Here is a 22,646-nt window from a genome sequence, read left to right on the forward strand (position 1 = left end):
TAACTATGGAAAAAATGTATGTATTAGTATGCAAGAGCTGTATCATTTAAAGCATATATTATGCTTTCTTTTCATTAGAATTGGGAGCTGATTTTATGAATCAACATGAGTCATTTGAGGATTCTGACTAGCAGACTGAAGTCTCAAACTTTTCAGTTGTTGGTGAAACGCAATAATGTTCTTTGGGCACGGTGTTCATGGAAACGTTACACATCATCAGGATCTGCTGAACCTTTTCTCAGTGGCAGCAACTCAAACTATGTTGAAGAAATGTACTTTGCTTGGCTTGAAAATCCTAACAGTGTTCATAAGGTAAGATGGTGTGTGTATATATCTGTGTGTTACACTACTCCCACGTTATGGTTTGTGATTCCAAGTTATACTTTTCTTTTAGCTATAGTATAAATGTGTTGCATTGGTAAAAGTATCCAGGATTGTCTGGTTTGATTTTTGATGTGGTGATTTGCTAACCACAGATTGTTCAGTGTCAGAAAAAAATGCAGCACATTGGCACCATTAGAATATGGTTAAGCAAGAAGACTGAAGTGTAAAACAGTGTGTTACTGTACAACAAAGAGACTGCTAATTTCATTTTCCTTTTATATATTTTTCCAGAGTGTGTAGATATTCTTAGTACTAGAGATGGGCAGCAGAGGTAGGGGGTAGCATTAGTTTTGGCAGCACATGCTAAGATTGGGACTGGCAAATTTTATTAACAGCAGCTACTGGATGTGAAATCAGAAGTGGTTCTCTTGTCTGCCCCGATACACCAGGAGTTGAGATACCTTCACCAGCCTGTGGACAGTGCTTTTGCTGAGGTGGCCTTTCTTAGGGAGCTATTGACAAATGCAACTTGAGATAGGTGCTGGTTGAACTTAATTTTTTTGTCAGTACATCTAGCAGTTTTGTTTGTAATACTGTTTTTATTTTAGTGTTGGTTGAGTAGATGTGAAAGGATGATGCAAGTGCTGCATATTTTTGGGTGTAAAAAGCATCAATTAAAGTTTTATTAGCATTAACTGGAAAATTAGTGTCTATATTATATCAGAGAAATGTAAATACATCGAATACCTCTTCATTGACCCATTTTCAGCGAAAGCGAAATTCGTGAATGATTGTTGCATCAAAATTTTTTCCCATGGTAAGTAAACAGTGGGCCAATGTAGCGATTGCATAAAAAGAGAAAAATTTTAAACCTACCCTGGTGAGGAGCTGCACCCCCACAGGCCCCCCCCCAACTAAATATACCAACTCTGAGATTGCACTACAGTGGGGAAAAGGGCAAATTCCCAAAGATGGCCCAGTGGTTACTTACAGTGGGAAAAATTTTGATGTAATAATCATTCACCGGATTTTGCTTTTGCTGAAAATGGGTCAATGAAGAGTTATTCGGTGTATTTACATTTTCCTGATATAGACGTGAAAATTAGAGTTGGTTATCAGAGATTCAATTGCAGTGAGAGAGGGTTAGGTTTTTTTCTTGTAGTTTTGGAAGGGTTTGTGCAGAGCAGATGTGTGGAATCATCTGCATATTGTGTAACTGAGGCAAGATTAGTTGCTGTGTGTCGTTTGTAAAGATGTTAAAACAGGAGCAGTCCCAGAATTGATCCCTGTGGGACTCCCACAGTGACCAATTAATAGAGGCAAAAAATTCTGCTGCCATTTATAACTGCATGTTGCCAAACAGTTAATTAACTGAAAAATTGTGATAGAGATGACTGACTAAGTCTGGCGGAAGCTAGTTTCGGGAGAAGAGTTTTTGATGAGAGACAGTGTGAAAAGTTTTGGACAGATCTGTAGAGAAGGAAGAGGCTAACTTACCTTTATTTGTTTATTGATTGGTAGTAGGAAGGCAGTTGTACTATGGTTGGGGTAAAAACCATGTCGTGTATTTATTAAAAGGTTGTTCTTAATGAAGTCATAAATGAGTTGGATATGGAGACATTTTTCTCATGTTTTGGATAAGGGAATAAAATTGCTATAGGTCTATAGCCTGACAGTTGAGTTTCCACCTTTGTGCAGGGGAATGGTGTAAGGCATTTTCCATATGATTGAGATGTGATTTTCTGTAATAGAGAAGTTTATAAATAGAGATAGGGTAGGAAGAAGTGTCTGCTGCTGCTTTAAGGTATTTGGTGGGTAATTTATTCATAGGTTATAGGTAGGTACTAGGCTATCGGCCCAAGGGCTACGTAAGCCTAGCCAGCAAGGTACCATAGCTTACGCCACCCAAGAAAGTTATTTTCCTGTGCCACTGTCCAGCAGAGAGACAGAAGTGATCCCTGGGGTGTATTTCCTATTTCCCATCCACTCATCAAGATTTTTCTTGAAGAGTGCTAATGAAGAACTTTGCTTGACATAGATGGGTAGCTTGTCCTAGAGTATAGGAAGTCTCTGGGACAGGAATCTATCCCTCCAGCATGTCCTGTTACTAATGTTCAGTTTGCTGAGCAGTTTTCTTCTTGTGGATGTTTGGACATTTTGAAAAGAAAAAGTGCCAGTATTGTTACCTGGGTCATCTAGGGTGCTGGAGCTGGTAGTTGTGCATTATATTTTATTAGAGATAAAATAACTTAGAAATGCAACTCCTATTTTACTTGCTTTATTGGGCATTTGTAAGGTAATCCTTGCCAGATGGAAGTTATGGTAATCATCTATCAGCTAATCAATGCTGTAGGTGGAGGTGGATTGGGACAGATATTGAGAAAATGTAGAAATTGTGTTCGTGTTTTTTATGTAGAAATTATGTTTTGATCAAAAATTGACATGGTTCAGACTCTTTGTGGAGCTATCATCCCCTTTTGGGGTTAAGGTGTAGATGTCTTCCTGTTTATTGTCCAGCATGTAACATGGAAATCTTTCCTACCATATATCATTTTATGTCATGTATAACCTAAAGACAAAAGGATAATGCATAATATCCACCTGTATACCAGTGTTACAAGTTTTACATCCAATGTGTAATTTAACTTGCTTCAAAGTGATTGATGTCTGTACATTGCTCATGATATGAGGGTAAGTTATTGCATTAGTTGACCACTGTCTGAGAAAAATAGTTGATTAATTATACTGTTCTTAATTAAATTTCTGATTAATCTATGATTATTTCAAAGGCATTCAAACAAATGATTGCCTTGCAGAGCTCTGTATCTGAGGAGAAGATCTCTTTATAGAGTTGAAAGGGAAAAAAAAGGCACAGCCTACAAAGCAGCTGCTCATAACTTAAATCGTCTAGGCTGTTACCTTTGGTGTGTCTTCTTTGAACCATCTCATGCTTTCAAACACAACTTTAAAAAGGTATTTCAAACAGGGTAGTCATATTCAAGTCTACAACTAATAATAATGTAGTATGGATTGACGACAACTTTACTACTTAGTCCATCGAAATCTATGAAAACAAGTGTTAATTTTGAGAGCTGCCAGATTAATTTCTTCTGTATGGTTGTAGAAAGATAATTTATTTTTAACCAAGATACCCAGTCCCATAAAGGGACTTACTAACCCTAATCATGTATTATTGTCAGTAGTCTTCAGTTTAATGGACCCACAGTTGTGCTTTTATTTATTCTCTTACATTTACTGTCATTGTTATTATGTGCCCAGACAGACATCTTATTTAAAGATGTTTGCAAGTTTGACACATTATTAGGGCAAGCTATTTTACCTTTGTGTCAACTTTATAAATAACTAAGTACAAATGTTCACTGGTTTTCTTAATCACCTTTACACCAACACAGAGCAGTAGTAAGAGACTGGGAGGTAGGGCTTGTAAATATTTGTATAATTTTTATGTCAAAAATGAAAGTTTGATACTAGTGATGTTACCAACTTAGGAGAAAATAACTGTAAATATTATTTGACAGAAGTAAAAGCTGTATAACATCTATCATGTACAGTCTGTAAGGTGACTGATGTATGTCCTTTTCAGAACTCTGGGTTCCCTATTTTCAGTAAGTTAATCAACTGTTATTACTTTTGTAAATATATGTTTGAATCTCATAGTTCTTCCTCAATGTGTCTGTAGGTTGTCTAGTTTGCTGTCTTAATCAACTGCTGTTACTACTGTGAATGTTTTGTTTTGACTTTGAAATTTCTCTAAATCTTCCTGACGTTTGTGGAGCTTTTCTTCAGAGGCCTCCAGTGAAAAGAGATGAATAACCTAGTAAGATTTTCCATTCAAAAACATAAGTTAAGTAGGTAAATAAATTGTGCCATGTCATCTGAATTGGTTTTATTTTTGGGTGATTTTTAACATTGGGGGTTGAAAGTAACCAAACTTGCTATAGAATTCTTCTATATTATGCAGAGATTTGGCCTTGTTCAGTTTGTCACCTCTTTCTCACATACTAAAGGATATTCACTAGACTTTGTTTCACCTAGTGATGATGTAATCACCACTCCATCCATTTGTGGCTGGTGCACCCCTCAGTTTGGTGACCTAGTAACTGAGCTGACCCTTTTCAAGGATTTAAGTAGTGTAACCAGTAGTGACATAGTACCTGTATTAGATCGGCTTCATCTTGAACATATTGATGATGACCAAAAAGCACATGTGCAAGTTTATAGCCAGATCATCTTCTGTGCTGTGGATCAGTTCACCCCATCACATGTATCTGCTGATCCTGTTGTCACCCGTACGCATTAGTACAGTCAGAAATTTTGTAAGTTATGCAGAAGTAGAATGTAGTGTACAATGCAAGTGAAGGAAGAGAAGAATGTACTCTGCAAGTGACAGGCTTGAATCAGTAGACCATTATGTTTCTCCAATCCAAAACCTCATGTGAGAAGACAAAATTCAACATCCAGTCATCCTGCTGTCATCTTTTGGACTATTATCAGGCATGTAGTTCAAACTTGTCGACAGGCTTTTCAGTCTTGTGATGTAAGGCAACATCCCAGTTGTTTGTTGAAAGGCTTGCCCTCATTAAGTATGATTTTTTTTTTCATATATGGCTTCCATTGGACTAGGTGATGGTCTAGACTTTTAGGCTTCTAAGTGTTGCGGTGATGGTTATGGAGACATTGATTATGCTGTGACCTTGCAGTTACTCACACCTAGCTAGCTGAGGCATTGTTAATTGGAGTGTAGATCAGCCAGGTTGGTGATGTCATGCCTTGTGAACTCTGGGAATACATAGTTTCCCAATCTTGTGATTGTTTCTTAGTACAGGGGTCTTTCCTTCTATTTTAAAATACATCATTATACTGTCCTTAAGAAACCATCTCTTTATCTCCACACATCACAAAAATATTGACTGGTCTGTAGCTTGCCTTCTTTCGGCAGGGTTGTTAAGATGGTAGTTTACATGGTCTCTTGGATCCATTCTGGTTTTAGAGCCATCCAGAACATTAATACATCTTCCTTTAAGACTGTAAATGACCTCCGCCTGGCCTGGTATTAGTGGTGTTAGCCTGTACTATTCCTCCTTGGTCTTCTCTCTCTCTGCTCCTGACACTGTGGACCCTGGTTTTCTTATTACACCTATCAACTTATTGCAGATTTATGTCTGCAGTCTTCAAATGCTGTTATACCTCAGTCTGCCACCAGCAAGCGTTTCCCTGTTTGAATTCTCCTGAAAGCTACCCTTGAATGCATTCCGTTACTTGGGATTCAGTTTGAGCACGTGTATTTTAATAGTTTCTATATCGCTACTGGCCATGTTATTTGTATATGATGTGCTTAAGAGGGTGAAGCTTTGATTTTCTGCAGATCAGTTGTACTTCAGCTGTCATTACTACGTACTAGATATGAGGCATATACGTTTAAATACTAATGAGCTAGGCTTGCATGTCATGTGGCACACAAGGTTCCAGGAAAAGTAAGCTGCAGTATAAACCTCAAGAAGTGTAGGCCACATTATTAACTAAGCCTCCTGTCATGACATGGTGTCAGAGTGGACAACTATATAACAAAACTAAATTAATTTACAGAAGTGAAGAAATATATTTGCTTTTAGGAATCCCTGTATTTGGAACTAAAAAAATATATAAAAACACAGCACCAGCAGGACACAGAACCAAAATATTAATAATAGGCATTCATTCTATTATTAATATTTTGGATCACTGTCTTGCTGGTGCCGGTTGTTTTTTGGTGTTGCATTCAGACACTGTTTTTTCCTCCTGGTTTGGTGGTTTTTAGCTACAAAAGTATCATTCTTAGCCTCCTGTTATACCTCAGTCTGCCACCAGCAAGCGTTTCCCTGTTTGAATTCTCCTGAAAGCTACCCTTGAATGCATTCTGTTACTTGGGATTCAGTTTGAGCACGTGTATTTTAATAGTTTCTATATCGCTACTGGCCATGTTATTTGTATATGATGTGCTTAAGAGGGTGAAGCTTTGATTTTCTGCAGATCAGTTGTACTTCAGCTGTCATTACTACGTACTAGATATGAGGCATATACGTTTAAATACTAATGAGCTAGGCTTGCATGTCATGTGGCACACAAGGTTCCAGGAAAAGTAAGCTGCAGTATAAACCTCAAGAAGTGTAGGCCACATTATTAACTAAGCCTCCTGTCATGACATGGTGTCAGAGTGGACAACTATATAACAAAACTAAATTAATTTACAGAAGTGAAGAAATATATTTGCTTTTAGGAATCCCTGTATTTGGAACTAAAAAAATATATAAAAACACAGCACCAGCAGGACACGGGGCCTCATTATGATTTTTTTTTTCATATATGGCTTCCATTGGACTAGGTGATGGTCTAGACTTTTAGGCTTCTAAGTGTTGCGGTGATGGTTATGGAGACATTGATTATGCTGTGACCTTGCAGATGTTCTTCATCTCACATTGCTGCAGTCCTAACACTTGGGTAGTCCGCTGTCCCTCGGTCGGCCCGAATATCAGAGTATAAGGCTGACGCCGGTCAAGGCGCATTTGACTGACATCAGAACGCCAGGGTATATATGCGCGGGACCGACGTCATATCCTCAGTCTTTTGCCGCATGGTCCGATGCAGAAGCAGTGTTGCAAGTGCCGTTCGGCGTTCTGAAATTTTTCAATTGGAGTTTCAGACCAAGTCAGAGTTGGTTAAGTACCCGCTAGAATATTTTGGTTTTTCTTGCCTCAGTGGTTTACCGGATGTCAGAAAAAGTGAATAACTGTATTTCTTGTGGGAAACAGATACCGCATAGAGATTACCATAATTTGTGTATACCTTGTTTGGGACCTGAGCACAACGTTGTTGGGTGTCGCTTTGTGCTAGGTTCAATAAACGCACTATAAAGCGTGGGATGGATTGTGCCAGGTTGGTCTTTGGGAAGCGGTGCAATTACAATATGCCGCCGGATGCTCCACCGCTTCCTCAAAGAAGCGCAAATACAAGGCAGTTAAACCTAGGTTAGAGGAGTCGAACCGGACGCCGGTTCTTTAGAGGTGTCAGTGGAACCGGTGGTTCCGGCGGAGGCCTCTGGAGTCCCAGGAGAAACTGTTTTTACAGGATGTGGCCTCCCAGGAGGCAGGTCAGGCTGTAGGGGCTTCTCAGGTAACTGTACTCCCATCCCTTCCTAAGGTGTCTAGGCCCTCTCTTTCTGCTTCCAAGGCTTCTCCTAGAGGCAGGTCTACTTTTGCTTCTGTGGGTGTCACTCCTAGTTCTTCAGGTTCAGTGCCCAAGAAGCACATGCTTAAAATGGCAGAAGATTTGATTACTTTGATTAGAGGCTCTATGCCCCCTCCTGATAAGAGGCCTAGGATGGAACCTGTGTTGGGGGATTATGAGCAGGCTTCGGATGTGTCTGAGTCTTCGGCTGAAGACTTGCAGGAGTATTCTCATTATTCTGATTCTGATGTGGATGATTCTACTCCTTCTGCTTCTCCTCCTGAGGATTTTTCTTTTTCAGAGACCGTTCACTCCATGAGAGAGCATTTTAAATGGGAAGGTCAGGATTTCTCTGATTCCAGGAAAAGGCTTAGGGAATTTTTGTTTTACCCCAGCATAGGCCTTTAGCTATACCTCCTGTTCTGAATGTGGTGGAAGATGTGTTTGCAGAGGCTTCTCTTAATCCTGATTCTTTGCCTCCTGCTCCTGTTAAACCAGATAGGTATTACAGGGTGCCTGAAGCTCATAAGTATCTTTTAAGAGTCCTAGGGCAGACCCAGAAACTGTTAGCCAGGGGCCTAAGGTAGTTAAGGCTTCTGTTGTCAAGAATCCAGTTCCGGCAGATAAAGAGGCCAGGGCCTTGGATAGGTGGGGAAAGAAAGTTTATACTTCTTCCACTCTAGCCATGAGAGCTTTGAATTGCCAGTTTCACATGTTGAAATATCAAAATTATCTCCTTTCACAGTTGAAATCTAAGGTTGATGCTCTGGCGGAAGGTATTGATTGTAAAGAGTTACAAGATTTAGTGCATGTTTCTGAACAGGTGGGTAAGCATTCTTTGCAATGTGGTTTTGATGCTGTTCAGGCCTCGTCTAGGGTGGCTGCCACTGGGTCAGTTCTTCGCAGGCATGCCTGGCTGAGGGATCAAAATTTATCTGACCATGTTAAAACTAGAATTTTGGATGCCCCTTTGCAATCTGATGTCTTGTTTGGTTCTCCTGTTGAGGCAGTTTTGAAGAAAATGGAAGACAAGGCTAAGTCTATGCAGACTGTTAAAGATTTTTTGCAGGTTCAGCCTCCAAAGTTTAGTAGAAATTGGCCTACTAAGGGTGGACTTATCCTTCTTATGATTCCCAGTCTAGGGGTAGATCTAGACGTGGCAGGGCAGAGGTCAGGGCTCTTTCAGGCCTAGAACAGGGAGTTCTCCTGCACAGTCTTCGGTGAGGCAGGGGTCAGTCCTTTCGTGAACAGACCCAATGACCTACCTTTTCAGCTGCCAGAACCTTCTCGCCTGGCAGCACCTTTGGGAGGAAGGTTGGCACTTTTCAAAGAAAATTGGAGTTTGATTACCCAGGACAGATGGGTACTGGATATCATACATCACGGTTACAGGTTTTATTTCCATACCTTGCCTCCTTTCAAAGGCATGCCAGACATTCCTCCTCAACAAAGAATAGAGGCTCACAAGCAAATTTCTCTGTTACTCCAAATAGGGGCCATACAGCCGGTTCCTATGTCAGAAAGGGGCCTAGGATTTTATTCTCGCCTGTTCCTTGTGCCAAAAAGGGGAACACGTGGAGACCAATTTTGGATTTATCTATCCTCAACACTTATCTGGACATTCCCAAGTTCAAAATGTTGATGTTACAACAGCTTTTACCTCTACTGGGCAAGGATCACTGGATGGTAACTTTGGATCTCAAGGAGGCTTACCTTCATGTTCCTATCAGGCTAAGTTGCAGGAAATATCTGCGTTTTCGGACTGGGACTTCTCACTATCAGTTCTCTGCATTGCCCTTTGGCTTATCTACTGCCCAGAGTATTTACAAAGTTCTGGCTCCAGTGATAGCTTTCTTCAGGCTAAAAGGAATACAAATCTATCCTTATTTGGACGATTGCCTGATTCTGGCTCAAGGAAGGAAGAGCTTCTTAGTCATTTGGAATATGTGATAGCAGTGCTAAGATGCCTGGGGTATTCTGTGAACGAAATAAAGTCCAGTCTAGTACCCTCTCAAGACATGTGCTTTCTGGGTGTAAGACTGAATACAGCATCCCAGATGGCCTTTCTAACCCCGGACAAACAAAAGAATCTTTCCCTTTACTTCCATCATCTATCTCTTCAGTCCGGGCTGACTGCAAGGACAGTCCTTCAAGCCGTAGGGTTCATGGCATCTTGTATTCTGGTGCTTCCCAATGCCAAACTGCATATGAGGAAGTTGCAATGGTATCTCAAAAATGTATGGACACAGCACTGCCAGCATTTGGACACTGTCATTCAAATAATACCTTGCATTCAAAAGGAATTTTTGTGGTGGGCTCAGGAATGTCACCTAAACAAGGGACTCTCTGTGACCCGCCAGAGGCGAGTCAAATTTTAACGACAGATGCCTCAGACAAAGCTTGGGGAGCTCATCTAAGCGGAAAGTGGATACAAGACAAGTGGCCTGTCAGACTACAGCATCTACATATCAACTTGAAGGAGATGTTAGCAGTCCAGTTTGCATTAATAGCTTTCAAGGATTTACTTCTTCCAGGGCAGGTGTTGATTCTAACAGACAACACAACTGTCATGTGGTACATCAACAAGCAAGGGGAACACATTCTTATCCTCTATGCAGGCAAGCAATGATTTTGTGGGAGACTGCTCTCAGTTTACAACTAAGTCTTCAGGCAAGGTTTCTGCCGGAGCACAGAACTCCTTAGCAGATGTGTTAAGCAGACAAATCATGGATCCCCACGAGTGGAAACTGGATCTTCATGTATTTCAGAAATTGACAGTGTCCTGGGGAACTCCAGACATAGATCTGTTCGCTTCTCCACTAAACCACCAGCTGCCAAAGTTTTGCACAAAGGTTTCATCCCACAGCTTGGAAAGTGGATGCTCTTTCTTTCAGTTGGAAAAATCTTCATGTGTATGCCTTTCCACCTCTGCCTCTCCTCCCAAAGGTACTTCTAAAGGTCAGACAGGACAAGCCAAGGATGATTTTGATAGCTCCAGATTGGCCTCGACAGCACTGGTACCCATTACTGAGAAGTCTAGTACAGAAGCCTCCATGGCCTTTGCCTATGATTCCACATCTGTTGTCCCAGGAGGACAGTCATTTGCTCAATGTCAAACTTCACTCTCTTCACCTAACAGCATGGCATATTCTGTTTTAAACCATAGAGGGTCTCAACTTCCACAACAAGTTTTGAATGTGATTTTGGAAGCTAGAAGGCCTAGTACAAGGAAAGTGTAGCAGATAAATAGAAGAGATTTTTATTTTGGAGTGCAGCTAAGGATTTGGATGTTTCTGAGCCTGATTTAAGTGTGGCTCTTCAATATCTTACTGAGTTATTGGACAAAGGTTTGTCCTTCTCTTCTATTAAGATTCATGCTGCAGCAATTTCAGCTCACTACGACTGTGACCCACCATTGTTTTCTCATCCTTTGTTCAAGCAATTTCTTAGAGGGGCAAAGAATATAAGACCCCCACGAGGGCTCCTACTCCTGCTTGGGATCTCAATTTTGTGTTGATGAAACTCACTCTACAACCTTTTGAGCCTGCAGCTACTGCTGAGTTGAAATATTTGTCATGGAAGACTGCTTTTTTTTGGCCATTACCTCTGCAAGAAGGGTTTCTGAATTGCAGGCCCTTATGGCAGTTGAGCCTTTCTTAATTTTCCATAAGGATAGGGTATCTTTACGTACTAATCCTTCCTTTATGCCTAAAGTGGTTTCTAGTGTGGCTTTAAACCAAACTATTCATTTGCCTACTTTTTATGCAAATCCCCAAACTAAAGGGGAAAAGATTTTGCACACTTTAGATGTACACAGGCAGTTGCGATATTATTTGGACAGAACTAAAGGGTTCAGACAATCTCAGCAGTTATTAGTTTCTTTTGCTTTGTGCTCTCAGGGCAAGCCTGTGTCAAAACAAACTATCTCTTAAGTGGATTGCATTTTGCATTGCTTTCTGTTATTCCCATCATGGCAAAGAGATTCCAGCTGGGATTAGGCCTCATTCCACTAGGGCTACTGCCACTTCAACAGCTTTTTTGAGGGGGGTGGCCACTAGGGATATTTTGGAGGCAGCCACTTGGAGTTCAGTGCATACCTTCTCTAAGCATTACCACCTTCCACTGTACTCTAAATCCAGGGCTGGTTTTGCCACTGCTGTGTTGCAGGGCATTTTGGCAGCTCCTGCTTCATTATAGTTTAGCCATCCTCCCTTACCTCTGCTTTGGGATTCTACCCAAGTGTTAGGACTGCAGCAATGTGAGATGAAGAACATAGTACAGTTTTGTACCTACCATAAATGTAGATGTTCGAAGATCCACATTGCTGCAGTCCAATTTACCCTCCCTCCTTCCCCTCTGTAGTTTGAGGTGGTTGTGTGGGTTGGGTTATCCATCTGAGGTATAATGGTATAATTGTATATATTGTATATATTGTACATATTTCTGGTGTTAGGCTGGTTAGTTGTTTAGTTGTTGTCTATGGGTTTTGACCTTTCTTTTTAGGGTCTTCTGACATCTGGGGCAAGAAAAGACTGAGGATATGACGTCGGTCATGCGCATTTATACCCTGACGTTCTGATGTCAGTCAAGTGCGCCTTGACCGACGTCAGCCTTATACTCTGATATTCGGGCCGACCGAGGGACAGCGGACTACCCAAGTGTTAGGACTGCAGCAATGTGGATCTTCGAACATCTACATTTATGGTAGGTACAAAACTGTACTTTACTCACACCTAGCTAGCTGAGGCATTGTTAATTGGAGTGTAGATCAACCAGGTTGGTGATGTCATGCCTTGTGAACTCTGGGAATACATAGTTTCCCAATCTTGTGATTGTTTCTTAGTACAGGGGTCTTTCCTTCTATTTTAAAATACATCATTATACTGTCCTTAAGAAACCATCTCTTTATCTCCACACATCACAAAAATATTGACTGGTCTGTAGCTTGCCTTCTTTCGGCAGGGTTGTTAAGATGGTAGTTTACATGGTCTCTTGGATCCATTCTGGTTTTAGAGCCATCCAGAACATTAATACATCTTCCTTTAAGACTGTAAATGACCTCCTCCTGGCCTGGTATTAGTGGTGTTAGCCTGTACTATTCCTCCTTGGTCTTCTCTCTCTGCTCCTGACACTGTGGAGCCTGGTTTTCTTATTACACCTATCAACTTATTGCAGATTTATGTCTGCAGTCTTCAAATGCTGTTATACCTCAGTCTGCCACCAGCAAGCGTTTCCCTGTTTGAATTCTCCTGAAAGCTACCCTTGAATGCATTCCGTTACTTGGGATTCAGTTTGAGCACGTGTATTTTAATAGTTTCTATATCGCTACTGGCCATGTTATTTGTATATGATGTGCTTAAGAGGGTGAAGCTTTGATTTTCTGCAGATCAGTTGTACTTCAGCTGTCATTACTACATACTAGATATGAGGCATATACGTTTAAATACTAATGAGCTAGGCTTGCATGTCATGTGGCACACAAGGTTCCAGGAAAAGTAAGCTGCAGTATAAACCTCAAGAAGTATAGGCCACATTATTAACTAAGCCTCCTGTCATGACATGGTGTCAGAGTGGACAACTATATAACAAAACTAAATTAATTTACAGAAGTGAAGAAATATATTTGCTTTTAGGAATCCCTGTATTTGGAACTAAAAAAATATATAAAAACACAGCACCAGCAGGACACAGAACCAAAATATTAATAATAGGCATTCATTCTATTATTAATATTTTGGATCACTGTCTTGCTGGTGCCGGTTGTTTTCTGGTGTTGCATTCAGACACTGTTTTTTCCTCCTGGTTTGGTGGTTTTTAGCTACAAAAGTATCATTCTTAGGGAAAAATTGCATGTAACCACTTGGAATACATAATCTGATATTGTTAATCCTCGTTCATTCCTTACGTATGGGTATCGATTCCGACCTCGGAACCAAGCCGACCATTTTCCAATCTCGCATCAGCTACAAACTCTCGAGCTAAACTCTTACCCAGAATTCCCCTCTCCCTGTTACCTCAGATTTCATTTTACGCATCGCCATTCGGTCATGTCAAGCTGCTTCTCTTGAGCTAAGTATAGATATTTGTTGTCAGACTAGTCTAATATAATCTTTTCTGTCAGAAGAGTTTCTAATTTGTTGTCTCTTACCTTATCGCATTTAGCGACTATATTTCCTTGAGTTTCCTTCTCTTTACTCTGCACTTTTTACCGCAAGGTATTTTCTCCCTTACCATCGTTGGTAAACCCTTCTTTTCTTCATTACCTTCGGGTATTCTTTCGTACTATTGCTGGTACCCTTTCTTCTTTTTTATCATGGCAGATAAAAAAGGTAGTCCAGGATTTAAAAGGTGTTCAGATTGTGGACAGAAATTACCTACATCAGATGCACACTCTGTGTGTATTGCTTGCGTGTGTCTCACTTATCTGTTGACCCGCCATGTGGTATTTGTAAGAACTTTTCCAACAGAACTTTGATTGAGAGGAAAAATAAGTTGTTGCTGAAGGGACTTCTTAAGTCTCCCTTTTCAGAGGTTATTTCTGGGTCGGAGGCTTCAACCCCTCGTAGAGCCCATAAGAAAATATCGGATGATCCTGCAAAGGCTAAGTCTCTGCCTTCGTCCCTGGCTGGGGACTCCTGCCAATCAAGACCTAAGAAGGCTAAGATTTCTGCTTCGGAGCTCACTCTGTCGGCCCTGGCGCTTTCGGTGCCTAGACCTTCGGCAACAAGGCCTTCGGCGCCATCACTGATTTTAGTTCCGTCTACTGTAGCCTTTACTGTATCGGTACCGAGGGGCTCCTCGGTTCAGACTACTACTACATCGGCACTGACTGTTCATTTGGCGCAGACCTTGACCACGTCGGCTCCGACACCTTACTCGGAACCGACGCCTTAGTTATTGACACCAATTTTGTCGGTTACAGCTTCGGTACCGGCAACCACTATGGCGCCGATCTTTTTGTCAGTGCAGACCATGACCTTTGCACCAATGATTTCCTCAGTGCAGACACCCGTAGTCCAGTCTCAGCACCGTTGTTCTCTGTTCGGACTGGTGAGGTGGGCACCGAGCTTGTCTCTTCTGTGGACAGACCGGTTTCTCCCTCAGCTGTGTCCGTGTGGTCCACTAGAAGCCTTTCTGAACACGACCTGTTGCGTCTTGTGAATCAAGTGCTTCTGGACAGAGGTATCCTGCTCCCCAGGACCTATCCTTCCTTGGAGGTGATCACCCATTGTCAAAGACCCCTTCTTATTCTCCTCCTTCATTGCCTTTGAAGTCCCTTGATACAGCACAGACTTTACCCCTCTATGGTTCCCTTTATGGACCTCACTATGGAACCGCAGTTGCCTTCGTGGCAGGAGAGTTTTGCTACGACCCAGGATGATAGTTGTGACACGTGTAATTTGTTGTTTTACAGCCATCCGGAGACTCCGGGTCAGCAGGCTGAGCCACTTAGGGGAGGGGTGACCCTTGTCCTGGACACTCACCCCTCTTCAGGTGGACCAGCCTTCCAACTGATGTGTGCCTGCAGGCTTTTCGTAACCAGCCCCCTACCTCCTGGGTTACTCCACCTGCCAATGAACTGGTCTGGCTCATCGTGCAGCATGCGTGGAAGGCTCCTGACACTGTCGAGGCTATTCCCCGGAGGCCAGTTAAGATTTTGTCCCCCCCCCTGCTACGAATCCCCATTGGTCTGACGGTCTTCCTGTGGATGCTCTGGTGGTGGCGGCCACAACCAAAAAGGATCTGGCGGAAGAAGAAAGCCAGACTGTCCATCCGTCCAACAAAGAGTCCTGGGCCCTGGACAGGATAGGGAAGCGCACCTTTGCATCAGCGACCTTTGCTATCCGGTCCCTGAATTATATGGCACACTTTACCAGTTTTCAAAGGGATTTAATTTCCGAGCTCTCTGAAACCTTGGCTTGTGCCGTGTCTGATGAGGTCAGTGACAAAGTGGTCTCTCAGCTGGCCACCATTGAGTCAATATCTAACTCCTCCATGCGACTGATATCTCACGCATCAGAAGGAGCAGCTAGAGTGGCGGGTTCAGCTGTGGTCTTGAGACGACAAGCTTGGATGCACTTGTGCAATTTCGCGGAACCCTTTAAGGCTTCCTTTCTTAACGCTCCCATTGAAGCCTCTTCGTTGTTTGGACCCAAAGTTAAAAGCATACTGGCCAGATGTGAACAGGACGGTAAGACCCTTTCTGCCATAGTTGTCCGTTATTCTTCCCCTCAATGTGCTTTCTCCCGAAACCAAAAGAGTGGGAAGATATGGTTCAGGAACTCTCAGGGTCCTTTCCGTGACAAAAAAACAGTAAATACAATGACCAAAAGCTGAAAAACACAAAAAAATGAGTTCTCCCCCAGAGGCAGAGGGGGAAACTCACAGGGAAGACGCTCCTTTTGGGGCAGAAGGGGTCCGCGTAACCAGGGCTCCAGGGATTCTTTCCCTGGTCAATCCTACCAGCGCTCCTGAAGAGCGGTCCAACTCCTTTCCTCTGGAGGTGGTTTGGGGTCGTTTCTCCTTGTACCCTTCTGCCTGGCAAACCATCACCACCAATTTCCTGGGTACAAAGGATTATAACCAGAGGTTATCATATCCCCTTCGATATTTGTCCTGTCCCTTCAAAAAACCTTCCCGACGTTCCACCCAGTCAAAGGGAAGCAGCAGCACTAGAGATAGAAAAGTTGCTAAGAAAGCGAGTCATCCAAATAGTCCCTCCAGACCAGATAGGATCAGGATTCTATTCAAGACTATTTTTGGTGCCAAAGAAAACCGGGGACTGGAGACCAATTTTGGATCTCAGTGTATTGAACAAGTTTGTAAGAGTACAAAAATTCCGGATGGTCACAATACAGTCTATCTTCCCGCTTTTGGAAAAAGATGATTGGATGTGCTCTATAGATCTTCAGGATGCGTACTACCACATAAAAGTGGACAAGCAAACAAGAAGATTTCTGTGCTTCCGTGAGGGAGCCAGTCACTACCAATTCAGAGTACTGCCCTTCGGACTCTCTACAGCCCCCAGACTGTTCACAAAGTGCATGGCAGTCGTCACAGCTCTCTTGCGACTACAAGGATTCCAGGTGTTTCCATACCTAGATGACTGGCTCATCTCTGCCCCCACCAGACATCTATTGGAAGAAGCCTTGGCATACTCTCTCCTCGCTGCACAAAGGCTAGGCATAACCATAAACTGGCAAAAATCCAATCTCACTCCACAGAATTCATAGGGGTCATCTTGGATGCAAAGAATTGCAGAGCATCCATTCCCGAGCACAGAATTGTAAGGATAAAGCAACAACTGATCCCTATCCTTTCAAGGGAGAAATCCACAGCTCACTTTGTCCTACAGCTGTTGGGTTCCATGGCAGCCTCCATCACCATTGCCCCCCTGGCCAGGTTTCATATGAGGCTTCTACAGTGGCTACTGCTCACCCAATGGTATCCTTTTCAGCATCCTCTTTCAGCCAAGATTCGAGTAACCCACAGATGCAAACAGGATTTAAATTGGTGGATGACCCACAACCCGTCACAATGGTCTTGCCCCTTCTCCCCTCAGCAGCCCAAGGCTACAGTGACCACAGACGCCTCCCTGATGGGGTGTGGGGGGGCTATGTCAGGGACAGACAGTCCAAGACACTTGGTCCGAATTGGAGGCCCAACTGCATGTAAATGTTCTAGGGCTGAGGGCGGTGCTTCTGGCATTGCAAGCATTCCATCCCCTGCTGCCGTCTGGGATGATTGTGATACAATCAGACAACATGGCGGTGGTCTGGTACATCAGCAAACAGGGTGGAACCAAATCTTACCCCCTTTGTTGAGAGGCCATGAGGATATGGCAATGGGCTATGGCTACCAACCGTTTTCTTCTAGTAATGCACATTCCCGGGAGTTCCAGCGTGATAGCAGACAGACTCAGCAGGTGCATTCTACAATCTCACGAGTGGCCTTTGAATCCCTTGATAGCGGCGGAGATCTTCCACTGCTGGGGCCATCCTTGCTGCGACCTCTCTGCATCCCCAACCAACAACAAATGCAGCAACTACTTCTCCCTGATTCCCCCTCCGGGCCAGTCACCCAGGGACACTGTAGTCCATGATTGGCCCTTGGATCTTCTTTATGCATTCCCACCTCTCCCCCTCATTCCCCAGTTTCTGAAGAAAGCCCGTCGGTTGAAGAGCAAGGTGAATCCTCATAGCACCATATTGGCCTCGTCAGATTTGGTTCCCTTTCCTTTGGCCTCACCTGCTAGATCAACCATGGATTCTCCATCCAACCCCGGGGTTGATCTCACATACGCAGAACCCGATTCATCCCAACTTGGACAGCCTGAAGCTCACAGCTTGGCTCCTCCAGTTCCCTTGATTGCCAGGCAGAATGGTCTTTCTTTACCAGTACGGGACATTCTTATTGCATCTCATAAGTCTTCCACTAGAATTATTTATCTAAGAAAGTGGAAAAGATTTACCTATTGGCTGAAAGAAAAACAAGTAGACCCCTTCTCAGCACCGGTGTCAATAATACTAGAGTGTCTGGCCGACCTATTTCAATCGGGTCTGTCGGCCTCTACCATTAGAGTTCATTTGGCTGCAATATCTAATTTCCATGAGGGTGTCCAAGACTCCTCTCATGTCACACAAATTATGCAAGACCTTCATAAAAGGTGTGAATCATCTGAAGCCCCCTTTTGGAGAACCTATTCAATCAGGAGACTTATCATTAGTTCTACAAGCTCTGACAATGCCACCTTTCGAACCAGTTTCTTCTTGCGACCTCAAATATTTGTCATGGAAAACTTTGTTTCTGGTTGCCATTACTTCTGCCAGACGTATATTTGAGCTTCAAGCTTTATGCATCAAGGGTCCATACCTGATTTTTCAGAGATAGTGTCTTTGAGAACTAATCCTTCATTTCTGCCAAAAGTGATCTCTGAAATGTCCATTAATCAAACCATTGAATTGCCAGTTTTCTTTCCCAATCATTCAAACAAAGGAGAGTATTGCCTACATACCCTAGATATTCACAGGCAAATTTGCTTCTACTTGAACAGGACCAAGTCCTCTCGTAAATCAGACCAGTTATTGTTGGCCTATTCTGGACCTAGATTAGGATGTGCTGTTGCTAAGGTCACATTGGCTAGATGATTGAAAGACCTTGTGACCTTCATTTATACTCAACGTAATATTCCATTGCCTACTACCATAAAGGCTCATTCTACAAGGTCGGTGGCAACTTCTGCTGCCTTCCATGCCAGAGCTTCTTTACATGACATCTGTGCAGCTGCAACTTGGGCTATGCCTCATACCTTCATCAATCATTGTAAATTGGATTTTGCCTCCAGGGGAAGAGCATCTTTGGTTCTATGGTGCTCAGGAATGTCCTTCCATGAGAGCCTCCCAGGAATAGAGGTAGCTGGGGACTCTGTCCCATACATAAGGAATGAACGAGGATTAACAATATCAGATTAAGAAGTTATGTCTTACCATAACGTTCCATCTGTATTGTTGATCCTCGTCCAGTCATTACGACCCTCCCTCCTTCCTCCTCCTCCTGTGGCTTCTAGTGGAGCTCACCATCTGGTTCTTTTAGGTCATTTGACCAGAGGTAGCCTCTACCTTCTTTTGACTTGCAAACTCAATCTGAGGTAACAGGGAGAGGGGAATTCTGGGTAAGAGTTTAGCTCGAGAGTTTGTAGCCGACACGAGCTTGGAAGATGGCTGGCTTGGTTCCGAGGTTGGAACCGATACCCATACGTAATGACTGAACGAGGATCAACAATACAGATGGAACGTTATGGTAAGACATAGCTTCTTTTTCCATAAGAACGAATTTGGCATAAAACTGGGTGTTTTGGATCCAGAAAACTGATTTATTCATCACTGCAGGTGGATTAGCTGAGAAGCCTGAAAACATTGTGTGCATCATTCCTGCTTTTTGCTGGGGTAGAAGCCTTAAAGGTATTTAACTATTATAGTTTTCTTAATGTGGCAAAAGACAGAATACTACTTGTTAAACATAAATTCACCATAAAGTGTCAGCCCAGAAAAAAGCTGTATTTTTGTTTGGCATTTATTTGGTGTAACAGCACAAGGTCATACAGATACTATAGGTACATTTATTACTGGCCTGAGAAAAAGAGCCAGTGACTGTGAATTTGGGGAACTGCATGCTTTTGTGATCAAAAGTAGGTTATTTTGTAGAATGAGTAATGACAATACAAAGAAACAGTCTTTGAACTTGGCACCAACAGCTGTAATTGTGTTGGGATCTTAATACCTGAGCCATCAGTTGTGTGTGCTGCCTTGCCCCATGCAAGCTGATAGCACTTAAAATGCAGATCACGCACAGAGATATGTTTCAGTGCACCTTAATCATGGAACTGCATTTTCAGTATTCATTGCTGTAATTAAGCACATTAAATGTAAGAAAATTATTTGAATAAGAAGTGCAAAAATCTGCTTTTCTTCAGCTGAAGATATTTTCTCTTATTTATTTTTTGTTGTGGTGACTCGCAAGTCTTTGCTATTTTGATTAAGCCTGGTTGGAGTCAGGAATGTCGCACATAATCGGCTGACCACCAGTAGGTATTAACAAGTTAAGACAAACAGGGCTGACTTTATCAAAAGCTTTGGATATAGTCAGAACAAGTAAAGCTACTAATGCACAAAGTCAAAAGCATTAGCTGATAACAAGGAAGTTTTCTAAAATAAAATGTAATTCAAATAAAGCAAAGATATAGATTAAAAATAAAGGCAGGATGATTAGTTAAAGTAATGGATATGAAAGAAAAATGGATAATTACTATAACAATGAAAGGATCCTAAATCGTACATGGAGAAACATTGCATTGCTGAAAATTTAGTTTTGTAGTAGGCATGGTTATAAGGAAGAATTGTCCTACTTTTAATCAGGTATGTACAGGCTATGTTAGGAAACAAATGTTTTCAAAATAATGCTCTTGCTGTTGAAGGAAATGAGAAAATAAACTGTGGCTTCTGTGAAAGTTAAAAAAAAAAATTGATACAATGAAATCTGAAAATGCGCTAAAGGTGGTGAAACAGAGTGTAGGCCAGCTTCCTGGAATATAATACTAACAATTAATGGACAGAATGTGGAAATCAAGCTTGATATTGGTCCAGTGTGTAATAGCTAGCCAGAAAATATTTTATGTGTAACCATTAATCTAATCTAACCACTGTATGGCACAACTTGATCAGACACTGTTGATGCCAGTATAAAAAACAAAACAATTTGGTCTTCTTTTGCAAATAATTGCTCTCAAAGAAGTAGATTTCCTAATATCTTGAGTTGTGTCCCTTGTTAGAAGCGAGGAATTGTAAAAATAACTCACTATGTGAAAGAAAAGACTGCATATGTTTAAAATTCTTGATGGACCATGTGCATAGAATCCTCACACTGTCATAGTCATATTTTGCTCACTATGCAAGCCTTTGGTTTGATATCCTGCATGACTTGTGATTTGTTCATAGACTTAGGAAGCTATCAAGAGTGTCATCTACAGATAAAGTAGGGTGCAATGAGAGTGATATGTGCTCCCAGAAAAGTAACCTTAGCACAACAGAATCTAAAGAGCTTTCTAACTTTCGCCCTATTGCTTTACTCTCCCCATTAGCTAAGATAATGGAAAAATGTATTCACAAACAACTACTTAACCACTTACTACAAAATAATCTACTAGCAATCTGCCAACATGGCTTTAGACCATTCCATAGCACATCGACTGCACTCTTATCCTTTACTGACTCTATAAACAAAAACCGGAACAACAACTCTTTTTTTCCTCTGCACTATTTATTGACCTGTCAAAAGCCTTTGATATGGTCAACTATAACTTACTTCTAGAGAAACTAAAAGCCCATTCTCTTGATCCTCACGCTATACAGTGGTTCAGGTCTTATCTGGAAAATAGACAGCAAGCAGTGCTTTGGCATAACAATCTGTCTTCACTACTCCCAGTAAATATTGGAGTACATTAAGGCTCCATCTTAGGCCCCCTACTCTTTTCCTTATTTATCAACAATCTACACATGAATATACCTCAAGCCACCTGCATTCAATATGCTGACGACTCCACCTTAATCTGTACAGCCAAGAATATAGCCTCTCTTCACTCCCTCACCCAAACCGTTTTTCATAATGTTGAAAACTGGTTTATGCAACACTGCCTCCTCCTCAATCCCAAAAAAACTAAACTACTCATTTTTACTCCAACTCATAAATTACCTAGCCTATTCTTCTCTATAACCTCTAACAATGGCACCAACATAACCCCAGATACTACAACCCGCCTACTAGGTGTAACAATTGATAATCGACTTAGCTTTGATGACCACATCAACTCCACCATAAAGTCTGTTAACAAAAAACTTGGTACCCTCTATAGAATTAAACCCTTCCTTACCCCTTCTGCAAGGAAAACTATTGCCCAGACCCACCTCATTTCCACCCTTTTCTATGCCTCTGTTATATATACCAACCTATCCAAAAATAACCTCTCTAAACTCTCTACCTGTTATAACGGCATAGCTAGATTTGTCACATGCTCCCCCTTTAAAACTCACCACTGCAAAAACCTCAAACAACTTGAATGGCTAGAATTGCAAAACCACATTCTCTGTCAACAACTACTCATCACTCAAAATATCCTATACCACCCCAATAACACCCCTATCCTCACCAATCTAATTACACCATATAAAAATCTAGCTACACTTCGCTCAGCTAATAAACTTCTAGTTTCCTCTTTTAAATCTAACAACAAAGCTGGTGATTCACTTTTCTCAAACACTGCAGGTAAAAACTGGAATCAGCTTCCCTCTGAATTGTCAACCCTTGCTTCAACTTCCCTCTTTAAAAAACATCTTAAAGAGCATCTGAAAACTCATTGGCTTTGTCCATGTACTAACCCAGACTGATATCCTTTCCCCTTCCTGCTCTATTCCTCTAACTTATGCCTCCAAAACTAATTATTACTCTTTTCTTCACAACATGATGATCAAATATAACTTCTTTCTTTCTTAACTGAGTTGTGCTCATAGCTTCTAGTGTGTTTGATATTGTTTAGTATAACTTTT

At 41.9% G+C, this 22,646-nt stretch overlaps 1 protein-coding gene across 1 annotated transcript in view; it reads left to right on the top strand.

The window, feature by feature from the left end:
- OGDHL (oxoglutarate dehydrogenase L) overlaps window positions 1–22,646 on the top strand; it is a 2,090,792-nt gene that overhangs the window by 62,257 nt on the left and 2,005,889 nt on the right. Inside the window, exon 2 of the mRNA XM_044055619.1 lies at window positions 79–312. Coding sequence (XP_043911554.1) covers window positions 106–312 — 207 coding nt within the window. The 5' untranslated portion in view covers window positions 79–105. The remainder of the gene's footprint in view (window positions 1–78; window positions 313–22,646) is intronic.

This window comes from Protopterus annectens, chromosome 14.part0 (genome assembly GCF_019279795.1).
Source record: "Protopterus annectens isolate FY-2018-M chromosome 14.part0, PAN1.0, whole genome shotgun sequence".
In the NCBI taxonomy this organism is placed as follows: Eukaryota; Metazoa; Chordata; order Ceratodontiformes; family Protopteridae; genus Protopterus; species Protopterus annectens.